Source organism: Bison bison, unplaced genomic scaffold (genome assembly GCF_000754665.1).
Source record: "Bison bison bison isolate TAMUID 2011002044 unplaced genomic scaffold, Bison_UMD1.0 scf7180017864456, whole genome shotgun sequence".
NCBI classification, from domain to species: Eukaryota; Metazoa; Chordata; class Mammalia; order Artiodactyla; family Bovidae; genus Bison; species Bison bison.
In genome coordinates, this window is record NW_011495018.1 from 15,240,501 (window position 1) to 15,262,253 (window position 21,753).

The 21,753-nt window shown below is 38.6% G+C and overlaps 1 protein-coding gene across 2 annotated transcripts in view; it reads right to left on the reverse strand.

Moving 5' to 3' along the window:
* ATRNL1 (attractin-like 1) overlaps nucleotides 1-21,753 on the reverse strand; it is a 779,810-nt gene that overhangs the window by 120,158 nt on the left and 637,899 nt on the right. For both annotated transcript variants that reach the window (XM_010859292.1, XM_010859293.1), the window contains exon 28: nucleotides 8,549-8,663. In XM_010859292.1, coding sequence (XP_010857594.1) covers nucleotides 8,549-8,663 — 115 coding nt within the window. The remainder of the gene's footprint in view (nucleotides 1-8,548; nucleotides 8,664-21,753) is intronic.

The window sequence follows — 21,753 nt, forward strand, 5'->3', positions numbered from 1 at the left end:
AGAGCTGACTCATTGGAAAAGACTCTGATGCTGGGAGGGATTGGGGGCAAGAGGAGAAGGGGACGACAGAGGATGAGATGGCTGGATGGCATCACTGACTTGATGGACGTGAGTCTGAGTGAACTCCGGGAGTTGGTGATGGACAGGGAGGCCTGGCGTGCTGCGATTCATGGGGTCGCAAAGAGTCGGACACGACTGAGCGACTGATCTGATCTGATCTGATGAGAAAGGGAGTGAGAGAATTGTGCCTTCCTTTGGCAGAAGTCCAGATGGGAGGCAAACAGGGCCCGAGCAAAACATGGAGGGAGTGAAAACGGCAGAAGGAAGTCTGCTCTATCTGCCTCAGGGGTAAAACCTAAAGAGCTTCGTGGCTACAGGGATGTTGAAGGGGAGAAGAGAAGGAAGAAAGCTAACTCCAAAGTTTCAAACTTGAGCCACTCAGAAATGGACTTTACAAAAACAGTAAATTCAGGGGACTCCCCTGCTGGTCTGTTGGCTAAGACACCATGCTCCCAATGCAGGGGACCCAGGTTCGATCCTAAGTCAGGGAACTAGATTTCACACAGCACAACAAAAGATTCTGCATATCCTTAGCACAACCAAATAAATAAATTTAATTAAAACAAAACAAAACAGTAAATTCAGAGGAGGGGAGTAGGGGGCAGTAATGGGAGAGAGGGAAGGAAGAGTGACTTTACATTAAAACTGGAGAAAATCCAGTGATGGCTGAAGATCCATGGAGTTGGGAGTTAGCATCTGAAAAGTTCCTGCAATGAGCAAAGAGAGCATCATCCTAAAGAGAGAGGGTGGAGAAGGATGAGAAATCGGCTCAGGACCAATCCTTAGGGAATGCCCACCTATACTTGGAGTGCTGGTGAAGCAGGCAATGAAAACATGGGAGGTGCCCTACATCCATTATCTCAAGTAAATTCTCAGTAGGCACCTGTGATAGATCGAGGCGAAGAACACCAGAGAGAGTTTCCAGAAGGTGGAGAGGCAAGATGGGGAATATTCAACAGTCAAACACCACAGAGACACAATGACAAGAACTGAGGAAAGGGTATTTTAATGACTGTTTACCGTTTTGCTACTACTGCTGAAAGACGTGCAAGCTTATCAATTGTACGTAAGTTTTATTTCACCTCTTTCTCATAACACTGTCTATTCTTCATTCACAAAACTTAACCTGTTTCACAATTACAGGTTTATTTGCATGGTTATTCGTTTCTGGGCATCTCCACACAGGCACTAACATCTGTGGGGGCAGGGACTCTGTTTTGTTCTCTACCATATAATACAGTGCTTGACCTGTAGCAGATATTTTTACATGTTATTTTTAATAAATAAATATAACAAATGAAGATGCATAATAACTATATTTTGGAAAGAAGATAAATTCAGTTTCTTCTGTAGATTTTGTTTACTTTGAATCTCAGAGTTTTTTGAGACAAAGTCATATTATTCACAATAGTCCCAGACATTTGTTCTTATCTCTGTTGCACCCTGGGCTCTCTTTCCTCATTTTGTAGTTTATTTTGCCACGAGTGCCCACTGTTTCTTCCTTCTTTATGAAGACCCATATGCTGGATGAGACACTAGTGGTAAAGAATCCTCCTGCCAGTGCAGGAGATGCCAGAGATGTGGGTTTGATCCCTGGGTCAGGAAGATCCCCTGAGTAGGAAATGGCAACTCACTCTGGTATTCTTGCCTGAAAGATTCAATGGAGAGAGGACCCGGGAGGGCTACAAGCCTGATGGGGTGACAAAGAGTTGGACACGACTGATCACGCACGCACACTGCATATGCTGGATGTAAACAATGTCTGAACTTGAGGTTAAAAGGTAACCTACGTGACAGATTGTTCTAATAAGTTGTGATACAATTCAGTGGTTTTATTTCTTATTCCAGCTACCTCAAACAAACAGAGTGCTAAGGTCAGATCAACAGGCGTGTTTCTGTAATTTGAAGATACTGTGGCAGAGTTATGGAAGGAAAACAGAGAGTCCTAAGGGACAGAAAACTGTAGAAGCTTCTGGAAAATGTAAATCAGTTTAAAAAAAAAAAAAAAGGCTTCAGAGGCCTGAGTGCTGCACTGAGAGTCAGCAGACCTGGAGTCTGTTTCCAGTCCACCTCAGAGACCCTCAGTCTCTGACTGGTGCTATGAGACTCCTTTACTCACTGAAGTAGGGCAACATGAATGATCTGCCTTATCCAAACATGCTGCAGAGACTGGGAACTAGACTTTTTAAATAAAATTAAGAACTTTTAAAACTTTTTAATTGGAGGATACTTTACAATATTGTGTTGGTTTCTGCCATACAGCCACATGGATCAGTCATAGGTAAACATATGTTTCCTCCCTCTTGAACCTCCCTCCTACCTCATCCCACTCCTCTAGGTTGTCACAGAGCACCAGATTTGAGCTCCATGCATCATACAGCAAATTCCTACTGGCTAGCTGACTTCTCTAGTGGCTCAGCTGGTAAAGAATCCGCCTGCAAATGTGGGAGACCTGGGTTTGATCCCTGGGTTGGAAAGATCCCCTGGAGAAAGGAAAGGCTATCCACACCAGTACTCTGGCCTGGAGAACTCCATGGACTGTATAGTCCATGGGGTCACAAAGAGTTTGACACGACTGAGCGACCGTCTAGTGAAGGCCAGTGGTCATGTATGGATGTGAGAGTTGGACTGTGAAGAAAGCTGAGCGCCGAAGAATTGATGCTTTTGAACTGTGGTGTTGGAGAAGACTCTTGAGAGTCCCTTGGACTGCAAGGAGATCCAACCAGTCCATTCTAAAGGAGATCAGTCCTGGGTATTCATTGGAAGGACTGACATTGAAGCTGAAACTCCAATACTTTGGCCACCTGATGTGAAGAGTTGACTCACTGGAAAAGACCCTGATGCTGGGAGGGATTGGGGGCAGGAGGAGAAGGGGACGACAGAGGATGAGATGGCTGGATGGCATCACCGACTCGATGGACATGAGTTTGAGTAAATTCCGGGAGTCGGTGATGGACAGGGAGGCCTAGCGTGCTGCGATTCATGGGGTGGCAAAGAGTTGGACATGACTGAGCGACTGAACTGAACTGAACTGAGCGACCTTCACTAGTATTCTTTCCTGGAGAACGCCATGGACGGAGGAGCCTGGAGGGCTATGTCCATGGGGTTGCAAAGAGCCCAAGATGACTGAAGCGACCACCAGTTTCACTTCACAATGTGTATGTTATTTTTTTAGTTCAACGATTGGTGCTAGTTACTTTTATTCCCTAACATGTAATATATGGAATATAGTTTCTTAACTGGTCTTGAGCAGCTGGAAAGGCAAGTTAAGCTACACCTCAGAAACAATTTATTGCTCTTCTTACCCCAAACTGGCATGATTTAGCATAATGGATAGTAGAACTGTACAACAGGAATGGAGTGAAACCCATCCTAGGAATCAAACCCAATCCTGTCATTTCATACACGTAAAATTACGACCCAGAAATGAAAAGACTTGGCCACCCAGTTAGCTGGTGGCAGAGCTGGATCTGGACTTTGGGTGGGACTTGTGACTCACACACATATGAGCTAAAGTTGTGGTCCTAATAACATGTGGCCCCATGTTCTTAATACCAAATGGAGTCATATTTTCACTAGCAGATATGTCGCAGCATGAACGTATTTGCATTCTATCAAATTCCTATAGTTAAGTCACCAGGAAGGAGAAATCTACCTTTCTTGTGCCTTAAACCTAATGCTTAGCAGAACCTCCAGGTCCTTCCTTCTTCATCTGGATATAAAGCTTTTTCCAGAAGAAGAGCAATTGAGAATCCGACTGTATCTTTATCCAGAGAAGCACAGTGATAAGGCAGAGTCTTGGCTGCTGAGGATCTAGGTGGCCTTGAATTTGACTTCGGGTTTGCTCACTCACTGGCAGTACTGGCCCTTGGATGAGTCATTTAATCTCTCTTGAGTTTAAGGATATATATTTTTTAATTTGTTTTTTTTTTTTTTTAATTTTTTTAAATTTTTAAATTTTTTTTTTAATTTCAGGTATTGTAAAAGTGGGATAATAATAGCTACTTCTCAAATTCATTAAGAGGATTAAACAAATTAGTGTATATAAAGAACCTGCTTCAGAGCTCTCTTCCCTCTTGTTCTGCTTTTTGTTATCCTTTCTTTTCATCTGATCAAATCAAAGTTCTCTTCTTGTCATTATTATCCATGATACTGTGGGTAGACTGTCATTTTAAAAATCGTACAATATTTCTAGATTTTTCAAAATAACCTGGTCAGCCTGCCAAAACTTCAAAGCCTTAGGGAAAAGAATTTCAAAACCTTAGAAATTCCAGTAGCTTTCATTTTGTTTGTTTTGCCAAACATGAAGCCAGATCAGGGCAAAATTCTACATTTTAAGTTAAGCACCTAACTCCTTTCGGGCAGTGGACATTTGGGCCACCAGATTTTTAATCCAGTGATAAAAGTTAATCTGCTTCATATTAGTAAGAATCCATAAACTATGAAATCAATCATCCTCCATCACAAAGTGACAGCAATCATGATCATTTTCAATTTATGCTTTTGAAGAGCTCTCTTTGTCCACATTTCATCTTAATATGACTATAAAATGCGTGGGGACCTTGCTCTGCAAGGTGACGGGTGATATGCTTGCCCTGCTTTCAAGGGGACGTCAGCCTTTCAACCACTCTGAGGTCAAGAGAAAGTGGCTGTGTACATATGTCCACAGCAGAAATCCTGCTTTAGCCCAGAGAGTCTGGCGTGGTTGGCAGTGGTGGTTCATAGGAAATACAAGGATGAAGCAGCAGGTTTACAGAGCTAGGGAGCAGGGAACCTAATTAGCCCAGCGCCAGGAGTGCCAAAAAGCCTATTTAGTATTTTTTGCTTTTCTTCTTCTAAGCTACCTAGAGGGAGAATTGCTCATAAACATCTACATGCATTATATGGAAAAAAAAAAAAAAAAGACTACTGAATGGAGTAATCTAAAGGATGAATCTGCAGTTTCTCTTCTGACGTCTGCTAAGATGAGCCACAGAAGGGACTCCATGCATTTTAGACAGACACTAAAAGGGCCATGTCTAATATTACTTGCTAAATAATACTGGAATATCTGCTGGTAGAAAGAGCATAAAGTCCAAAGACAAGGCCATGCTTTGAATTAAAAAAAAAAAACAAAAAAACACACTAGTTGCTACTTAAAAGAGATGGCCAGAACTAACCTTTGCTTTTTTTCCAAATCACTTATTTGTTAGTGCTGACATGTAGGCTCTGAGAGAAAGCCACCATGCTCGCAGGATGCTTCCGCCTTCTCCATATCCTCAAACTCATCCTTCTCTTAAATGCTTTTATTCATGGTAATGAAGAGTGCATTATGAAAAGCATCATTTGACATTTAGGAAGCTATGTTTCAGAAAAGGGCCTGATTAAAAAATTAGAAATCATACAAAGTACTGCAAGAGGACTTTTAATCTAATAATTAATGTTTATTCATCACTGAATAGATACATTCACATTAGGAGACATAAACAGCCCAAGAACCAAGAGAAGACTCTGGGAACCCTGTCCTTTACACAGTGGGAATGGCGTTTGTCCATGAGGCTCCTCCTCCACTTTCTTCTTAACTCCCTCTCACCTCTAACCCTGCACCAATGCTGGAGGAGGCTCTTCAGAACATAAGGCTCCTGGTGGTACAATTAGAGAATCAATGAATGGATTCTAGTCCAACTGCTCATTTTATTATTGCTCACTGAGTCTCATAGATAGAAGTGGTTGCTCAAGGTCATGTTTCCCAGGTCTCCTATCATTATCATCAAAAATATTTATGAACTGCTTTCTATACACTGTGATAAGCAGAGACACACATCTTTATCTTCCTGTCAAGGTACGAGATGAACCGAACATTAGCAATGAGATAACCAATGTCAACATTTCCCTCTGAAGAGCCAATATGGTGCCCAAACTATCAATGGAATGCATTTCTTCTCAAATACTTGATGATACTATGATAAGTTTCCATTGACAAGGTACACACCAAATTATCTTGATGAAAAGGGAAAAAAATAAGCCATTTAGTTTGCATACTGGTGTCAACATTTGCCTTGATTAGAGAAAACGCGTATGTGAACATTAGAAAATTTCTATTGGCATTGTCTTTTTTACCCCTGGAAAGTCAAGAGTTTTTCTTAAAAAACATATTGTTTCCCACATCTTACCATGAAAAATTTCAAACACACAGAAAAGTGGAAAGAATTTTACAGTGGACTCCAGGATTCACATCACCTAGATTCTACAATTAACATTTCTTTACTTGGTTTATATCTTCCATCTGCTCATCCTACTATCCACCCATTAGTAATATTATGTCTTTTATGCATTTCAAAATAGACTGCAGACAGAAGACAACATTTTATTTTGAAGGAGTAGAATCAATGAGTTTTCCTAGTCCTATACAATTGGCTAAAAAAATTATTTTTTTTTCCAAGGAAGAACAAACTCATCCTGAATGGTGCACACAGATACTCAACAGAGTTCAATGTATAGCCACTATAAACAGTGTGGCAAATTAGCTCAAGTTTTTGTCTACTTTTATTAACCCTGTAGATGTTTTCAGTACTCCTCCAAATGTTTGACTTTGTGAAGACATGGGCTGTAGATTACAGAAAAATAAGCTCTCTCCTATAGATCATAGGAGAAAATTACCTGGAATGTTAGTAATAAATATTTTTGTTGGTGTTTGGCTCTATACTCTAATACTTTCTAATTATTCCTTGAGTGTAGGAATACAGAGATTTATATACATAAATTCCTTTCATTTATAAAGTGAGTTTTATGATACCTATAGCTCATGCTTGTCATAAGGATCAACCATGAAAAATAGGAAAACACTTGGTAAGGAGTAAAAATCTGTGTGCATCTAATATAGCATTATCATTAGTAATTGCAATGCACCTTCATAAAACACAGCTGAGGTAATGGTCCCCACTGCTGTTCGGCTTTTTCAAATCAGTCAAATAGATTTCAAAGGTTAAAGGGACAGAGTATTGGCAGTTGCCTTCACTCTGCCTTTCAGTACGTCATCTTGTCAAGGATCTAGAAGAACCTTGGTGTATATCGCATAGACTTGTTTTCATTAGCAAAGTGTTTGTTTTGGACATCATCCCATCCTTGAAACAATCCTTCCATTAGCTGGGCACACTACCTATAATTATCCATCTTATCTGACCAGTGCCAAGGTATTCTGTTCACTGCATCCCCTTTACCTTGGTGGTTCTGAAAGGAGAAAGGGGAGGCACTCAACTCAACATACGAGAAGGTTTATTTCATTGAATAAAACAACTACAAATGAACTGTGGGTAGAAATTCCTACAACAGGATATCATCAGGCACCATAACTGACAAGTTTGGAGGTGATGGAGATCTTCTGTTGCCATACGGAAAAAAATATATTACATGAATATCTTAAAATTTATAAGCTATAAAGTAGGGTGGCTTCCATTTTTGTATCTTGTTGGGCACAAATCGAGAAAGTAAGGAGCAAGGTCAGAGCTAACTAGGGAATTAAGGAAAGAAAAATAAGCAGGGAGATGAGTTCATCATCAATTTCCATTACTGAGAACCTGCCTACATCCTTGCACTTTATTTTACCCTTAAGGGGAATTGAAGAGAAAGATAGATTTGAAATCACCCTTACCCTTAAAAAGCATCCATTTCACTAAGAGTTGTTTAGATAAAACAATTGGGAGAAAGAACAATTAGAAACTGTGATCAGAAAGAAGAGGATATGTACAAAGAGAAATAGACACACTTTCTGATTTAGCAACAAGTTATACTCAACATTGGGCATGTTTACAATATAGACAATGGTCAAAACAATGAGAAGATCTCTAAGAGGATACATGGAGTTACTTCAAATTTAAAATATGCTTTTTATGCAGGAAAACAAATATCAGAGGAAAAGGCTGGCTGTGCTCAACTAAAGGCGAGGGTCCCCAGGTCTATGAACCACACCTGGCTGGTGCTGACAGCAAGAACATATTTTAAATGTTCCAGGATGGATGCATCAAGCTCTTATCCTCTGATGCCACAAAACATTCCAAACATGCAAGTGAGTTCCTTAATTAGATTCCGTATTTATGAAGCAAGCTTCTAATCGCATTTATAATTTGGCAACCTATATGATACACATACTGGGAGAAAAGTAGCTGCCCAAAAGGGTCAAGAACTTGTTTTCCCCGCTAGTGAAAGTACTCCTTGTAATTACAATGACCAACTGAAGTGTGTGTGTATATACATACATACATGTGTATATTACATACAAATACACACATATATTCAATATGCATTTCTAAGACAAACATTGGCAAATCTGAATTTATAGCAAGGCAGATAGTGAGATACTTGGATAGAAGTTGTATTCTAATAAAATTTAACCATACTCTGAATTAGAACCTTGCAAATATCTTTGTTATGCTGTCTGGTAGTATTGTTTATTTCTTCTGTTCCGTCTACATGTTTTGCTTAACTGTTGATGGTGCCTCATTCATCTTACCTGACTGCCCAGGGGGAGGGGCACCTGATGGCCCTCGCGGTAGACAAAGAAACACGGTCAGAACTGCAGCTCTGTTCCCAGCACAGGGTTCAATGGCTATTGGTTTGGGTGCTCCCTGAAAAAGAAAACCCATTCTAAATTTGCATTGTTTACACGATACTGTTACTCTACTTTTCTCTTATGCTTCAGGCAGCTAAAATGTACATTCTTAGTAGTTGAAGAGACACCACATTTCAATTTTTAATAGTTCAATTGAGTATTTTATTGTAGTACTATTTTGTTTTTTTTTTTTTTGTAGTGGTGGTCATTTACATTTGGAAAACATTTTTCTTGGGACATGTTAGCATGTGTTTTTGCAATTTTTGAAAAGTGCTCATTGCTTTGCTCTATTTTCATCTTTTTTTCTCTAACAGTTTATTTTTTAGTGAAGTGAGGTTTACAGAAAATTAAGAGGAAGCTACAGATATTTTCTATCTATATTATTTATCTTTTATTTTTATATATATCTATCTTATTTAACTTGTATGCAGAGTACATCATGAGAAACGCTGGGCTGGAGGAAGCACAGCTGGAATCAAGATTGCTGGGAGAATTATCAATAACCTCAGATATGCAGATGACACCACCCTTATGGCAGAAAGTGAAGAAGAACTAAAAAGCCTCTTGATGAAAGTGAAAGAGGAGAGTGAAAAAGTTGGCTTAAAGCTCAACATTCAGAAAATGAAGATCATGGCATCCGGTCCCATCACTTCATGGCAAATGGATGGGGAAACAGTGGGAACAGTGGCTGAACTTTATTTTTCTAGGCTCCAAAATCACTGCAGATGGTGACTGCAGCCATGAAATTAAAAGACACTTGCTCCTTGGAAGGAAAGTTATGACCAACCTAGACAGTATATTAAAAGGCAGAGACATTACTTTGTCAACAAAGGTTCGTCTAGTCAAGGCTATGGTTTTTCCCGTAGTCATGTATGGATGTGAGAGTTGGACTGGGAAGAAAGCTGAGCGCCGAAGAATTGATGCTTTTGAACTGTGGTGTTGGAGAAGACTCTTAAGAGTCCCTTGGACTACAAGGAGATCCAACCAGTCCATCCTAAAGGAGATCAGTCCTGGGTGTTCATTGGAGGGACTGATGTTGAAGCTGAAACTTAAAGTCCACCTGATGTGAAGAGCTGACTCATTTGAAAAGACCCTGATGCTGGGAAAGGTTGAGGGCAGGAGAAGAAGGGGACGACAGAGGATGAGATGATTGGATGGCATCACCGACACAATGGACATGGGTTTGGGTGGACTCCGGGAGTTGGTGATGGACAGGGAGGCCTGGCATGGTGCAGTTGATGGGGTCGCAAATAGTCGGACACAACTGAGCAACTGAACTGAACTGAACTGATAGATATTTTCCATAAACCCACTGCCCCCATGCACAGCCTCCCTGATTATTAAGATCCCCACTAGAGCAGCACATTTGTAAAAAGTGATGAACCTAGAATGACACATCTCTAGCAACCAGAGTCCTCAGTTTACATTAGAGTTCACTCTTGGTGTTGTATGTTCCATGGGCTTGGACAGACATATAATGACATGTACTCATCACTACAGTATCATATAGAACAGTTTTGTGTGCTCAGTCGCTTCAGTCTTGTCTGACTCTTTGCGATCCCATGGACTGTAGCCCATTAGGCTCCTCTGTCCGTGGAATTCATCAGGTAAGAATACTTGCTTGAGTGGGGTGCCATGCCCTCCTCCAGGGGATCTTTCCAACCCAGGGATCAAACCTGTGTCTCCTGCACTGCAGGCAGATTCTTTACTGCTGAGCCATGAGGGAAGCCCATAGAGTAGTTTAACTGCCCTTAAAGTCCTTTGTGCTCTGCCTGAAACTCCAGGAAATTACTGATCTTTTTATTGTCTCCATAGGTTTGCCTTTTCCAAAATATCATAGCATATAGCTGAAATCATACAGTATTTAGCTTTTTCATATTGAGTTATTTCACTTAAAAATACACATTTAATGTTTGTCTGTGTCTCTTCAATGTTTGGTGCTCCATGATATTCCATTGTCTTGATGTATTATACTTTATTTATCTATTCAACTATTGAAGGACATCTTGATTGCTTCCAAACTTTGGCAATGATTAATAAAGCTGCCCAAAACATCCATGAATAAGCTTTTGTGTGGACACAAATTCTCAACTCCTGTGGATAAATATTAAGGAGCATGACTACTGTCATGACTACAGTACCTTGTGTCATTTAACACTAAATCCTGTACACTGTAGAGGTCAACAGGCTTACATCTAAATAAATAAATGTATTTCAATATATTTGATATTTGATATGTAGTCTGTGAGCCACAAAGTTGCATAACTTCTGTTGCTTTTTCACAATTGCTTCTTCTCACCAATGATAAAATAGTTTAATCAAATTATCACAATCCAAAATATTATATCTTTAAAAATATTTTCCCAGTTTTATTGGGACATAATTGACATAGAGCAAGACACATCTTTAATATCATTTCAGTGAAATACATATGTAATAATCACCCATCAATATATTTTTAAATTAATTAATGAACTGTAATTTGGGCTACCCTGGGTCTTCATTGCTGCTCATGGGCTTCCTCTAGTTGTGGCAAGTGGGGGCTACTCTAGTTGTAGTGTGAGGGCTTCTCAATGTGGTGGCTTCTCATTGCAGAGCACTGAGAAGTGCCTAGTGGGCACTTCTCATTGCAGTGCCCACTAGGGCACTGGCTTAGTGTTGCCCCATGGTAAGTGGAATCTTCCTGGACCAGGGATGGAATTCATGGCTCCTGCATTGGCAGGTGGATTGTAAACCACTAGATCACCAGGGAGGTCCCCACCAATGCATTTGAATAAATACATTATATTTGTATTAAATAATATAACTTTCAGTTCAGTTCAGTACAGTCACTCAGTCTTTGCAACCCCATGGACTGCAGCACGCCAGGCCTCCCTGTCCATCACCAACTCCTGGAGTTTACTCAAACTCATGTCCATTGAGTCAGTGATGCCATCCAGCCATCTCATCCTCTGTTGTCCCCTTCTCCTCCCGCCTTCAATCTTTCCCAGCATCAGGGTCTTTTCAAATGAGTCAGTTCTTCATATCAGGTGGCCAAAGAATTGGAGTTTCAGCTTCAGCATCAGTCCTTCCAATGAATATTCAGGAAAGACTTCTTTTAGGATGGACTCATTGGATCTCCTTGCAGTCCAAGGGACTCTCAAGAGTCTTCTCCAACACCAAAGTTCAAAAGCATCAATTCTTTGGCGCTCAGCTTTCTTTATAGTCCAACTCTCACATCTGTACATGACTACTAGAAAAACCATAGCCTTGACTAGATGGACCTTTGTTGGCAAAGTAATGTCTCTGCTTTTTAATATGCTATAACTTCAGAAATAAAATAAGTGAATACATAAAAATGATTACACGTGATGTTAGTACTTTTATTAAGTACTTCCTATGGATTAGTGTACAAAGTGCTCTCTATATATTATTTAAATCTTACAACTGGATAAGCTAAGAACACTGAAGCAAGAGATTAAAAAAACTTGCTTAAATTTACAAAACCAGAAAGTAGCAGGGCTGAGATTTAAACACAGATAGGCTGTCTCCTGAGTCGATGTTCTTAGCAACACAGGCAAGTTTATCGTATTATGAATGTAGGAAAATTCATGCACCCACACACATATACATAAACACATGTGTAAGTGCACATGTGTGAACACATACAATCCACGCACACACAAGTGAACAAAAGCACATACAGAATTTAAGTTTAAATACAATGTCACCTTTGAAACAACAGGAATGTCATTTTACCTGAGGAATGCTGATTTTGGCTATTTCCCTCAAAAAGTACCGGTGGGACATGCTTGACTTATCAAAGAAACATCTACACATTAAGGCAAAATTAAATAGAAGAAAAAGTACCATTACTTTAATTTTTAGAATAAATGATTTGTTTAGTCTTGGCTATTTCACTTTAAAAGTGCAGGTAAGACATGGTTGACTTATCAAAGTAACATCTCTACATAAAGGTAAAATCAAATAGAAGAAAAAAATACCACTGCTTTAGTTTTTAGAACAAATACCTTGTTTAGTCTTTTATTTTAAACTGATATTTGAATTTCTCAGAAGAAACACAGACATATGTATTCATCCACCTCGAATATTTTAGAATACTGCCAGTTCCAGAAAGTTTAACGAGGCATTAAAGATAAAATATGTCCCTTTTCATGTAAAACTTAGACTGAAATTTCTGGTGACAACAGTTTTATGTGGTTATAAAGGATTTCTCCTTTATAGTGATATAAATCTCATGTTTTAAAATTATCCTCATACAGATTCATTTTGGGAATTTTCGATATAAAGGTGAAAGTGGCCATGGTAACAGAAGAAAAGGGCATAAAACTCTTCCAAGAAAATGCTGTAAGCCATGTTGCAATACCTGTATCAAGTTACATGGTCTATGGTTTTCCCCTTTAAAGCTTACATTTAATTTAACAGACTTATTTTTGAAAATGTTAAGCCAAAATCAGCATAAGTACACAGATATTCTTCGATGATGCAAATATTTAGAGAATAGGCTTGTCATATTCCAAGGATAACAGAAAAACACTATGAATGTTTTGAACCATATTTCTAGGCTCCTGAAATTTATCCTAATTTAATAAATGCAAAGTATATGTAAAGGTCAATTGGTTAAAATATACTAAGAGAAGATAGAATGAATTCATGTTTAAATGATGGTGATATATTAGAAATACTCACATCCCTTTTAATATACCTAAGAAATAATTCATCATTTCCACCATCAGGCAAGGTTTTCTTCGCTATTTTGTTCTTAAGCACTCAATGAAAGTGAAAAAGTGAAAGTGTTAGTCAATCAGTCCTGTCTGACTCTTTGCGACCTCATGGACTGTAGCCTGCCAGGCTCTCTCCAGGGAATTCCACAAGTAAGAATACAGGAGTGGGTTGCCATTCCCTCCTCCAGGGGATCTTCCTGATCCAGGGATTGAATTCGGGTCTCCCACATTGCAGGTGGATTCTTTACCATCTGAGCCACCAGGGAAGCCCTAAGCATTCAACAGCACTACTCAAAATATCCAAAGCCACGCTAAAACACTTGATTATAAAACTAAGAACGATTTCGCAATTATAACACGTGCACACACACACACACACACACAAAACAACAACCAGTTGAAAAACGGTGCTCTTGGTTTACAAGATTTATAAAAACAAGAAACAATTTGAGAGTACATCAGCTGATAAATAGCTAACATTTATTAAGTGCTTACAATATGCCTTGTGCATATTATGTGTTGTCAGGCTACATTTCTGCTGCTTTAAGCACTAGAAGAAAAGGTTTTAAACATCAGACGCCAAGGCCGAAAGCACCAACTGAGAGAAAAATTAGTAAAACAAAAAACAAAAAAAACTGTAAATTTCAAATAGAAAATGGCTTAATTATTTAATACTTTAAAACTTCAGAGAGTCAGCAACAGATAAAAGACAGTGTAATAAAATACCTTGACTGTGGGAAAGAAATTATTTGCATAGAGGCCACTTCTGTAGAATCTTCCTTAAAATAATTCTCTCACTCTTAATTTTACTGCTATTGCACAGAAAACATTCAGAAATTTCATTATATTGATAGGCTATATGAAAGGAGATTATAATCCTATTTTAAAATCAAATTGGCTTACAACTTTCTCTATTTTTAGCTATAAAATTTTCATAAAAGGATATTAGCAAAAATATGAATTATTTATTATGTTTAAAATATTAGTGACTAGCACAGCTCTTTGACACTTCTGGCAGAAATTCATATAATTTAAAAAATTATTTCCAAAGACTTTGTGGCAAATATTACTTTCAATAAAGTATTTTAAACAAAAAAGAAAAACAGTTTATAGCACTTGGGTTTTGCAACAGAAGACAGCAAACCCCCCTGAATGAAATTTCTGATACCTTGAGTTTGTCAGTTGTTTAGCAATAAATACAAAGCCATGCATCAAAATCATTTCACAATGACATAACATGTTCACTGAACTGTGCAATTTATCATACATTTTCCATGGCTGCCTTTGAAAGCGATAAGGCATGGGTTTGTTTGCCCACAGCACTCAGCAACTGTGATTTACTTCTAGGCATTTTCATATTTGTTGTACCAAAAGAACCAGGCGTTAGACCGTGCCAGAAAACATCACTGACAGTTATGTAATTAGCAGTCCTTGTTTATTAAGCACACAGAGCTTTTACAAAAGACTTGTTTTGTTCACAGCATTTACTTCTGAAACTATTGTACTCATATCTTTAAGTTCTTGCTTTTTTTTGGAGCAATTCTAAAACTTTTTCTGTTTTTGAGCTATCAAAGACCAGCAAGTTACCAGAGAAGCTTCTGAAATCATAAGGATTTTTAAGATTACAGTTCTTAAAACTTCCAGTAACATATTCTGAAACGGAAACCACCTTGTGAACCCGGGGTCTGTCCTGGAAAACTGCTGCTACAAGAAGCCCTGGGTGTTTAGAAGACTTCAGTGGGCAAAAGCTGGCTGCTTGTTCCCTCCTCCAGTGTTTGCTTCTCAAAGAGTAAGTGAAGGAGGAAGTGGGTGACTTATAGAAATCACACTGAAGCCCATCACTGGAAACTAACCCCAGAAGCTGAGGATTTGAGAGAATTACATGTAACTGATGGAGTAGGAAGTGGCTACCCACTCCAGTATTCTTGCCTGGAAAATCCCATGGACAGAGGAACCTGGCGGATTACAGTCCATGGGGTTGCAAAGAGTCAGACATGACTGAGCATGCACGAATATATAACTGAATCGCTTTACTGTATACCTGAAACACTGTAAATCAACTATACTTCATTAAAAAAATAAAACAGAAAACAAAACCAAAACTTTTAATACTGCCAAAGTAGGGCCTGCCAACTCAAATTACTTCAAGGAACAGCTCACATTTATTAAGTGCTTACCATATGCCTTATGCTATGCCAAATGTTTACATGGGTTTAATCCTATTCCAAGAGGTAGGGGCTATTCCCATTTCATAAATTGTGATACTGAAGCTCAAAGAGTTTATGTAACATAACTAAGGTTGCAGACCTAACAGGTGAACAAGCCAGGATTTGGAAAAATATAGCTATCTTCTCACCTTGTATGCCTAACCATTATGCACACTGCCTGTACTAGGTAAGCAGATTGTCTTAACCTGTAGAGTAAGACAGTTAAAAGTGATGGGCACCACAGTGAACTGGAAAGTACAAGATTTATTTAAAACATTCACCCTCAAAAATGTTGCTGCCAAAAAAAAAAGTCTATGTGTTAAAACGGGCTGAGAGCCACTACTTTGTAAAATGGAATTCAAGATGTCACTTCAGAGTTGCCAGGCTCTTGTGTCTACCCATTCACCAAACTTCATCTTTTATTCTGCACAAGTGCCATGTTTTAGTCAATGTAAGTGCTTACTCTTCAGTACTCGCACCCGGGGTTTCCAGAATCTGTTCCTTCTTCATTCATAATATTCCTACTGTCCAGGAGATCCTTCCTATAGACCTCTAACTTTCCAAAAATTATATATCCCTCAGGGACAACTCATGCATGAAGTTTCCTCTGGTCTGAGGTATGTAGTCTCTCCTTCCTTAGTTCCCTAATTGTTATGGCCCTTTTCATTTTCCAAATGACACTTAAGCAAGTGTATTGTCTTCCCACTGGAACAAGCTCCTTGAGGGCAGGTCCAGTTTCTTATTCATGTCTATTGACCTTGTACTGACTTCCTCTATTAGAAAAGTGTAAGCACAGTGCCTGTGTTACCTTTTGGGAATAATTGTTTCCCAGTCTTATAGTAAAAGATTGATCCCAATCTTAGAAGATTTATAAGATAAATAAGATTTATAATCTTATAACAATCGTTAAGATTTTTTCCCAATCTTTTAGTAAAAGTATAGGTACTGATGTACATGTTGTATATCTCTATTAGATTCCTGCTCTTCCAAGGCAGATATCTAGTTAGACTCTTTTTTTTTTTTTTTTTTTACCTACCTAAAACCTCCAATGGGGTGCTGGTGGTGGAGTGGGGGGTTGGGGGAGGGTTCCCAGTGGCACAGTTGTAAAGAATTCACCTGTCAATGCAGGAGATGTAGGTTAGATCCCTGGGTCAGGAAGATTCCCTGGAGTAGGAAATGGCCACCCATTTCAGTATTCTTGCCTGGGAAACTTCATGGACAGAGGAGCTTGGCAGGCTACAGTTCATGGGCTCGCAAAGAGTTGGACATGACTGAGTGATTAAGCACACACACAGCATCTAATGGAATGCATTTTTACACACGGTAAGTGAATTAGTAAATGAAAGAATACATGGAATCATCACATGGTGAGATAACTGGTGGGCATGACTCAGTTTCTATCCAAATTATGAAATATTAAAGGGATAAAATAAAACACTGAAAAAGAATATTAGCTAACGTTTACTGAGTACTTACCAGGAGCCAAGAGCTGTGCTAAGCACTATATTTGATTACTGTCTTATTTTCTATTTTATACAGATGAATGAATTGAAATTCAGAGAAGTCAGACAATATTCTCAGGGTGACACAGCTAGAAAGTGAGAGGTTCAGGATTGGAACCTAGGTCTGTTTTTAACTGTATGATACTGTTAAAAAACATAGCTTAAGAAGTCAAGAAGTCTCTTATTCTCTCAGCTTGACTATTAATAGGAGGAATCAACTTAAGATATCATATTTAAAAATCATATGTGTGTATCTGCCCCATTTCTGAGCAGGGCTCAGAACACTTGAGTTCCAGTACCAGTTCTGTCAGTATTTAGCTGTGTGATCCTGGGCTTATTACTGAATCCAATTTTCCCAAGGGGAAAATGAACACGTAGGCTGGATGATTTTAGGATCTCTTTAACATTCTGTGACTATGATTTATGGAAAACCTTCAGAACTTGTGACATAACAATATCTAACACTTACTCTAAGTACAGTGAAATTTGAAATGTCCAATCTTCAGTAATATTTTTTCCTGTTCAGGTACTTCAAATGACACATTTAATTTTTAAAGCACATTATTATACATATGATGAATACATCATATATTACTAAATGGCCACCACTGCATGCCAGAAAAGCAATTAGAAAATTGAATCAAGGAATTAAGGATTAATGTGGATATGTTATACCTGTCAGTGGTAATAAGTGTTTTGACAAGGACAGAATAAAGTCTGACAGTATGCACAAATACTAATCTGATATATGAGTGAAATATTAAAAATGCAAACAACTGCACATTAATCACTCTAACATTTCCTTATTAGAACACTTTTATGCTATTCTTATCCAAATCCATTTATAAATAAAATGAGTCTTTCTCAACAGCTTGCACAAGTTGGTATTTGAAGTTTAATGAGTATTTATATTGATATAAAATTTAGCTTTTAGTCACATTAGTAAAATAGAATTAATTTACTGAACATAGATTTAAGTCAGCCTGATGGTCTGGCTCACAACTGATCAACTATGTTGATTCTATAGGATTAACAAATGCCAAGATTCCAGATCTCAGAAACGGATTCTCTAATTTTGTTGTTTAGACTTGAGAGAAAACCAAAAGTAAAAATCATATTCTCTCCTTATTTACCACTTGCATGAAATGATAAAGGAAAAAACCCATTAGCTAGCTTTACTTGCTAGGAGGATAATTCATATTAATAAAAGAAATTAAGCTGATGGACACTCTCAAAACCAGGGTTAAACTGCATTAGAAGAAAATTCAAAGAGAATAAGGTATTACACGTGGGAATAGGTGAAGGAATAAAACATAATTCACAGAATCAGTATGCGGCTCATGAAGTTCCAAAGGTATTCCTATCATAAGCTTAATTTTCGTATCGTAGCAAATATTTTGTCCTTTGTTAAAATGTCTCTATGTTCAATCTCTGTTCATAATCTCACTACACACACATATGCACACACACACATACACGCATTTTAAGGTTTATATCTATAGCAAAATATAGAGTTTAACTGAGTTTTACTGTTATTTTAATTGTGTGGCACTGCTTTGGGGAACGAATAGGCTAGATTATGGCAGCAGTTATTTGTCACTTGCTTTTTCACAGGTATTTAGGTCCCCCAAAATAAGATATTATCTCTTTTTGAGATATGATATAATCATGCTTTGCCCCTGAGTTAGTCAATACACAGGCATGTTAATAGGGGGTGATTTTGAACAGATTATCTTTAAAAGTTGATTCCTGGTAGTATTTTTCAAAAACTTGAAATAGATTATCTGTTAAATAATTGCCATAATTAGATTTTTTACAACCTGTACTTTTCTCCATAGCTCTGTGCAAAAAGCAACCTAACCATTATACTTCATGTATTAATTTCAAAACTGGGACCATCCTTTCTGACCTCAGAAAGTACTGCTAAGTATGAGACAAATGTGTCTGTCAAATCCACTTGCTTCCCATCTTGCTTCAGCCCACCCTGTGCTCTTGTTCAGGCCATTTCATCTACCCAGATTTCTTGCCAACATCTACTATTTGCACACGATTCAGCTCAAAACTCTCAATCTGCAAGAAGCCATCCCAGGTCATTTCAGGCTATGCCGGCACCTTCTCACTCTACTCTATCTCAATAATTAGGAGTAAGCTATTTTTCCTATTGTGACCACTGGGAGGAAGCATAATGTAGTGGTTAAGAGACCAACCATTAGCAACCACTGCCTGGGTTCACGTCACTGAGCCTCTGTGCCTCAAGTTTCTCAGCTATAAAATGAGCTAACTATCCTTCTGCATGGGCTTCCCAGGTGGCTCAGTGGTAAAGAACTTGCCTGCCAAGGCAGGAGAAATAATAGATGTGGGTTCAATCCCTGGGTTGGGAAGATACCCTGGAGGAGGAAATGGCAACCCACTCCAGTATTCTTGTCTGGAGAATCCCATGGACAAAGGAGCCTGATGGGTTACAGTCCATGGGGTTGCAAACAGTCAGACACGACTGAGCACACACACATACACACACACTGGAAAAGGGAATGGCAACCCACTCCAGTACTCTTGCTTGGAGAATTCCATGGATGGAGGAGCCTGATAGGCTGCAGTCCACAGGGTCGCAAAGAGTCTGAATGACTGAGCGACTTACACACACACACATGTATCTCACAGTACGTGATAAAAGTCATCTATTATTATTATGATGCCATTCTGCCCAGTTCCCATTTTGCTTTTTTATTTTCTGTCCCATTAAATAATATGTTCAACTCAAAAGTAAGCTGTCTAAAGGCAGATACCATATTTTTAAAAGTTCTGTTAATGGCTTGAAATTAATTAATTCAGACATTAAGCCTCAAAGACAGAATTCTTTTAATTTAAATTTATTTATTTTAATTGGAGACTAATTACTTTACAATATTGTGTTGCTTTTGCCATATTGTGGGCTTCTAGGGTGGGAAAAATCTGATCTCAGTGCCAAATTTCCCACCTGTGTCATATCAACACTGTTTCTGTGTACCTGCCCATTTTTTCATTTTAGTTCTCTGCTTTTATCGGGGACTCCGATCTGACTGTGAGCATTATGTGCTACATAGAGTAAACTTGTCCTGGCACCTAAGACTGTGTGTTCAATAAATATTTCATGGATAAATGAGTATTTGATTTTTCTTTTCCAAATTGAGTACATGGTAAATCTCTAAAAGTTGTGACAAAAAAGTTATAAAGAGAAGTTTAGTCTACAGCAGATAGATATAAATCAGCAGGATCCTGGTATCTCTGTGTGTTTTGATCCTTTCCTAAACACATTACGTCATAAATGCAAGATGTGACCTTGGTCATGAAGCTGATAGAGCAATTCAATTTAAAAGGTAAGTGTGTGGGACTTCCCTAGTGGTCCAGCGGTTAAGACTCTGCACTCCCAATGTGGGGGCCAGGGTTCAAATCCTGGTCAGGGAGCTAGGAGCCCATATGCTTCACAGTGAGGAAAACAAAACAAAAGGTAAGTGTGTTAGGCCCCCTACTGGCACATGGGGGTACAGCATGACACAGGCACGGTGCCTACCCTGGCAAAGCTTTCTCTGGGACAATGGGACTGGGGGCATCTAAGACTATGTCAGAGCTAAATGCACTCACAGAGGTATGGGGGTAGGAGTGGAGGGAGAAGGAGGATTTGAGTAATTCTCTGGGGAAGGACTTGACCTTGCAGAGGATGACTATGAAGGATGGAGAGTTCTGATAGAAGGAAAAGCATGAATGCAGAGGCATAGAGGCACGTAACTTACTTGGGAAATTACTAGAAATTCACGGTGGGTCCAGCCTCGGAAGTGCTGAGTAGATCAGGACAAGAGGAGGTCAGAGGAAAGCAGGGTCCTCTGTGAAACAGGACTCTCATCAGCCCCTTCAAATCCTTCCTGGTCAAGACTGAGATTGTCAGCACCTGCTGACAAAGTTATACCTAGATGCTCAGATGGAAACGGAAGAGTGCAGAACTCAGAGGGCCTCTGTGCAGCCTTCAAAGACCTGCTGCAAACTGTCCCCAGTGGACACCCATAAACTTTTCTTTCTCAGGAACTCACAATGCTTTTTTATTAAACCATTGTTCACATCTGTGATATCAATTAATTAATCTATTGTTCACATCTGTGATACATACCATGTGAACATTAAAACATTTATTTCTGAAACTTCAACCATAAGACTAAATCAAGAAGCTCTGCGAAAACTAGCCGTCAGCAGAAAAAATAAAAGTGCAGACATGGCAATATTTTTAACGAGGAATCAAATGTTAATCGATCCAGCATAATAAATGAATTTCTGGTATGATGATTATTATACCAATCACAGCCTATTATAAATAAGGAAAGAGTGGACAAAATTCTGAATGAAAGATCTTACCTGACTGGTTATGAAAACATGTATGTAATTAAAATACAGCAAAACCTACCTAAATCTCTAAGGGAATGAGTCATTCTGGATGACAGATTTTTTCCAAAAAGTTGGACATTAGCCCTATAAAGACTTTGCTATTTTAGGGTTTTTTTTTTTTTTTAAGTAAGGGTGAAGTCTCTTAAAATAAATATCCATTTCTCTGCTTCTCAACCAGACTGTAATATACTATAGGGAATTTAACATTATCTCTATGTCCCATGGTCACTATTATGAGTATAAATTTCCATAATATACTG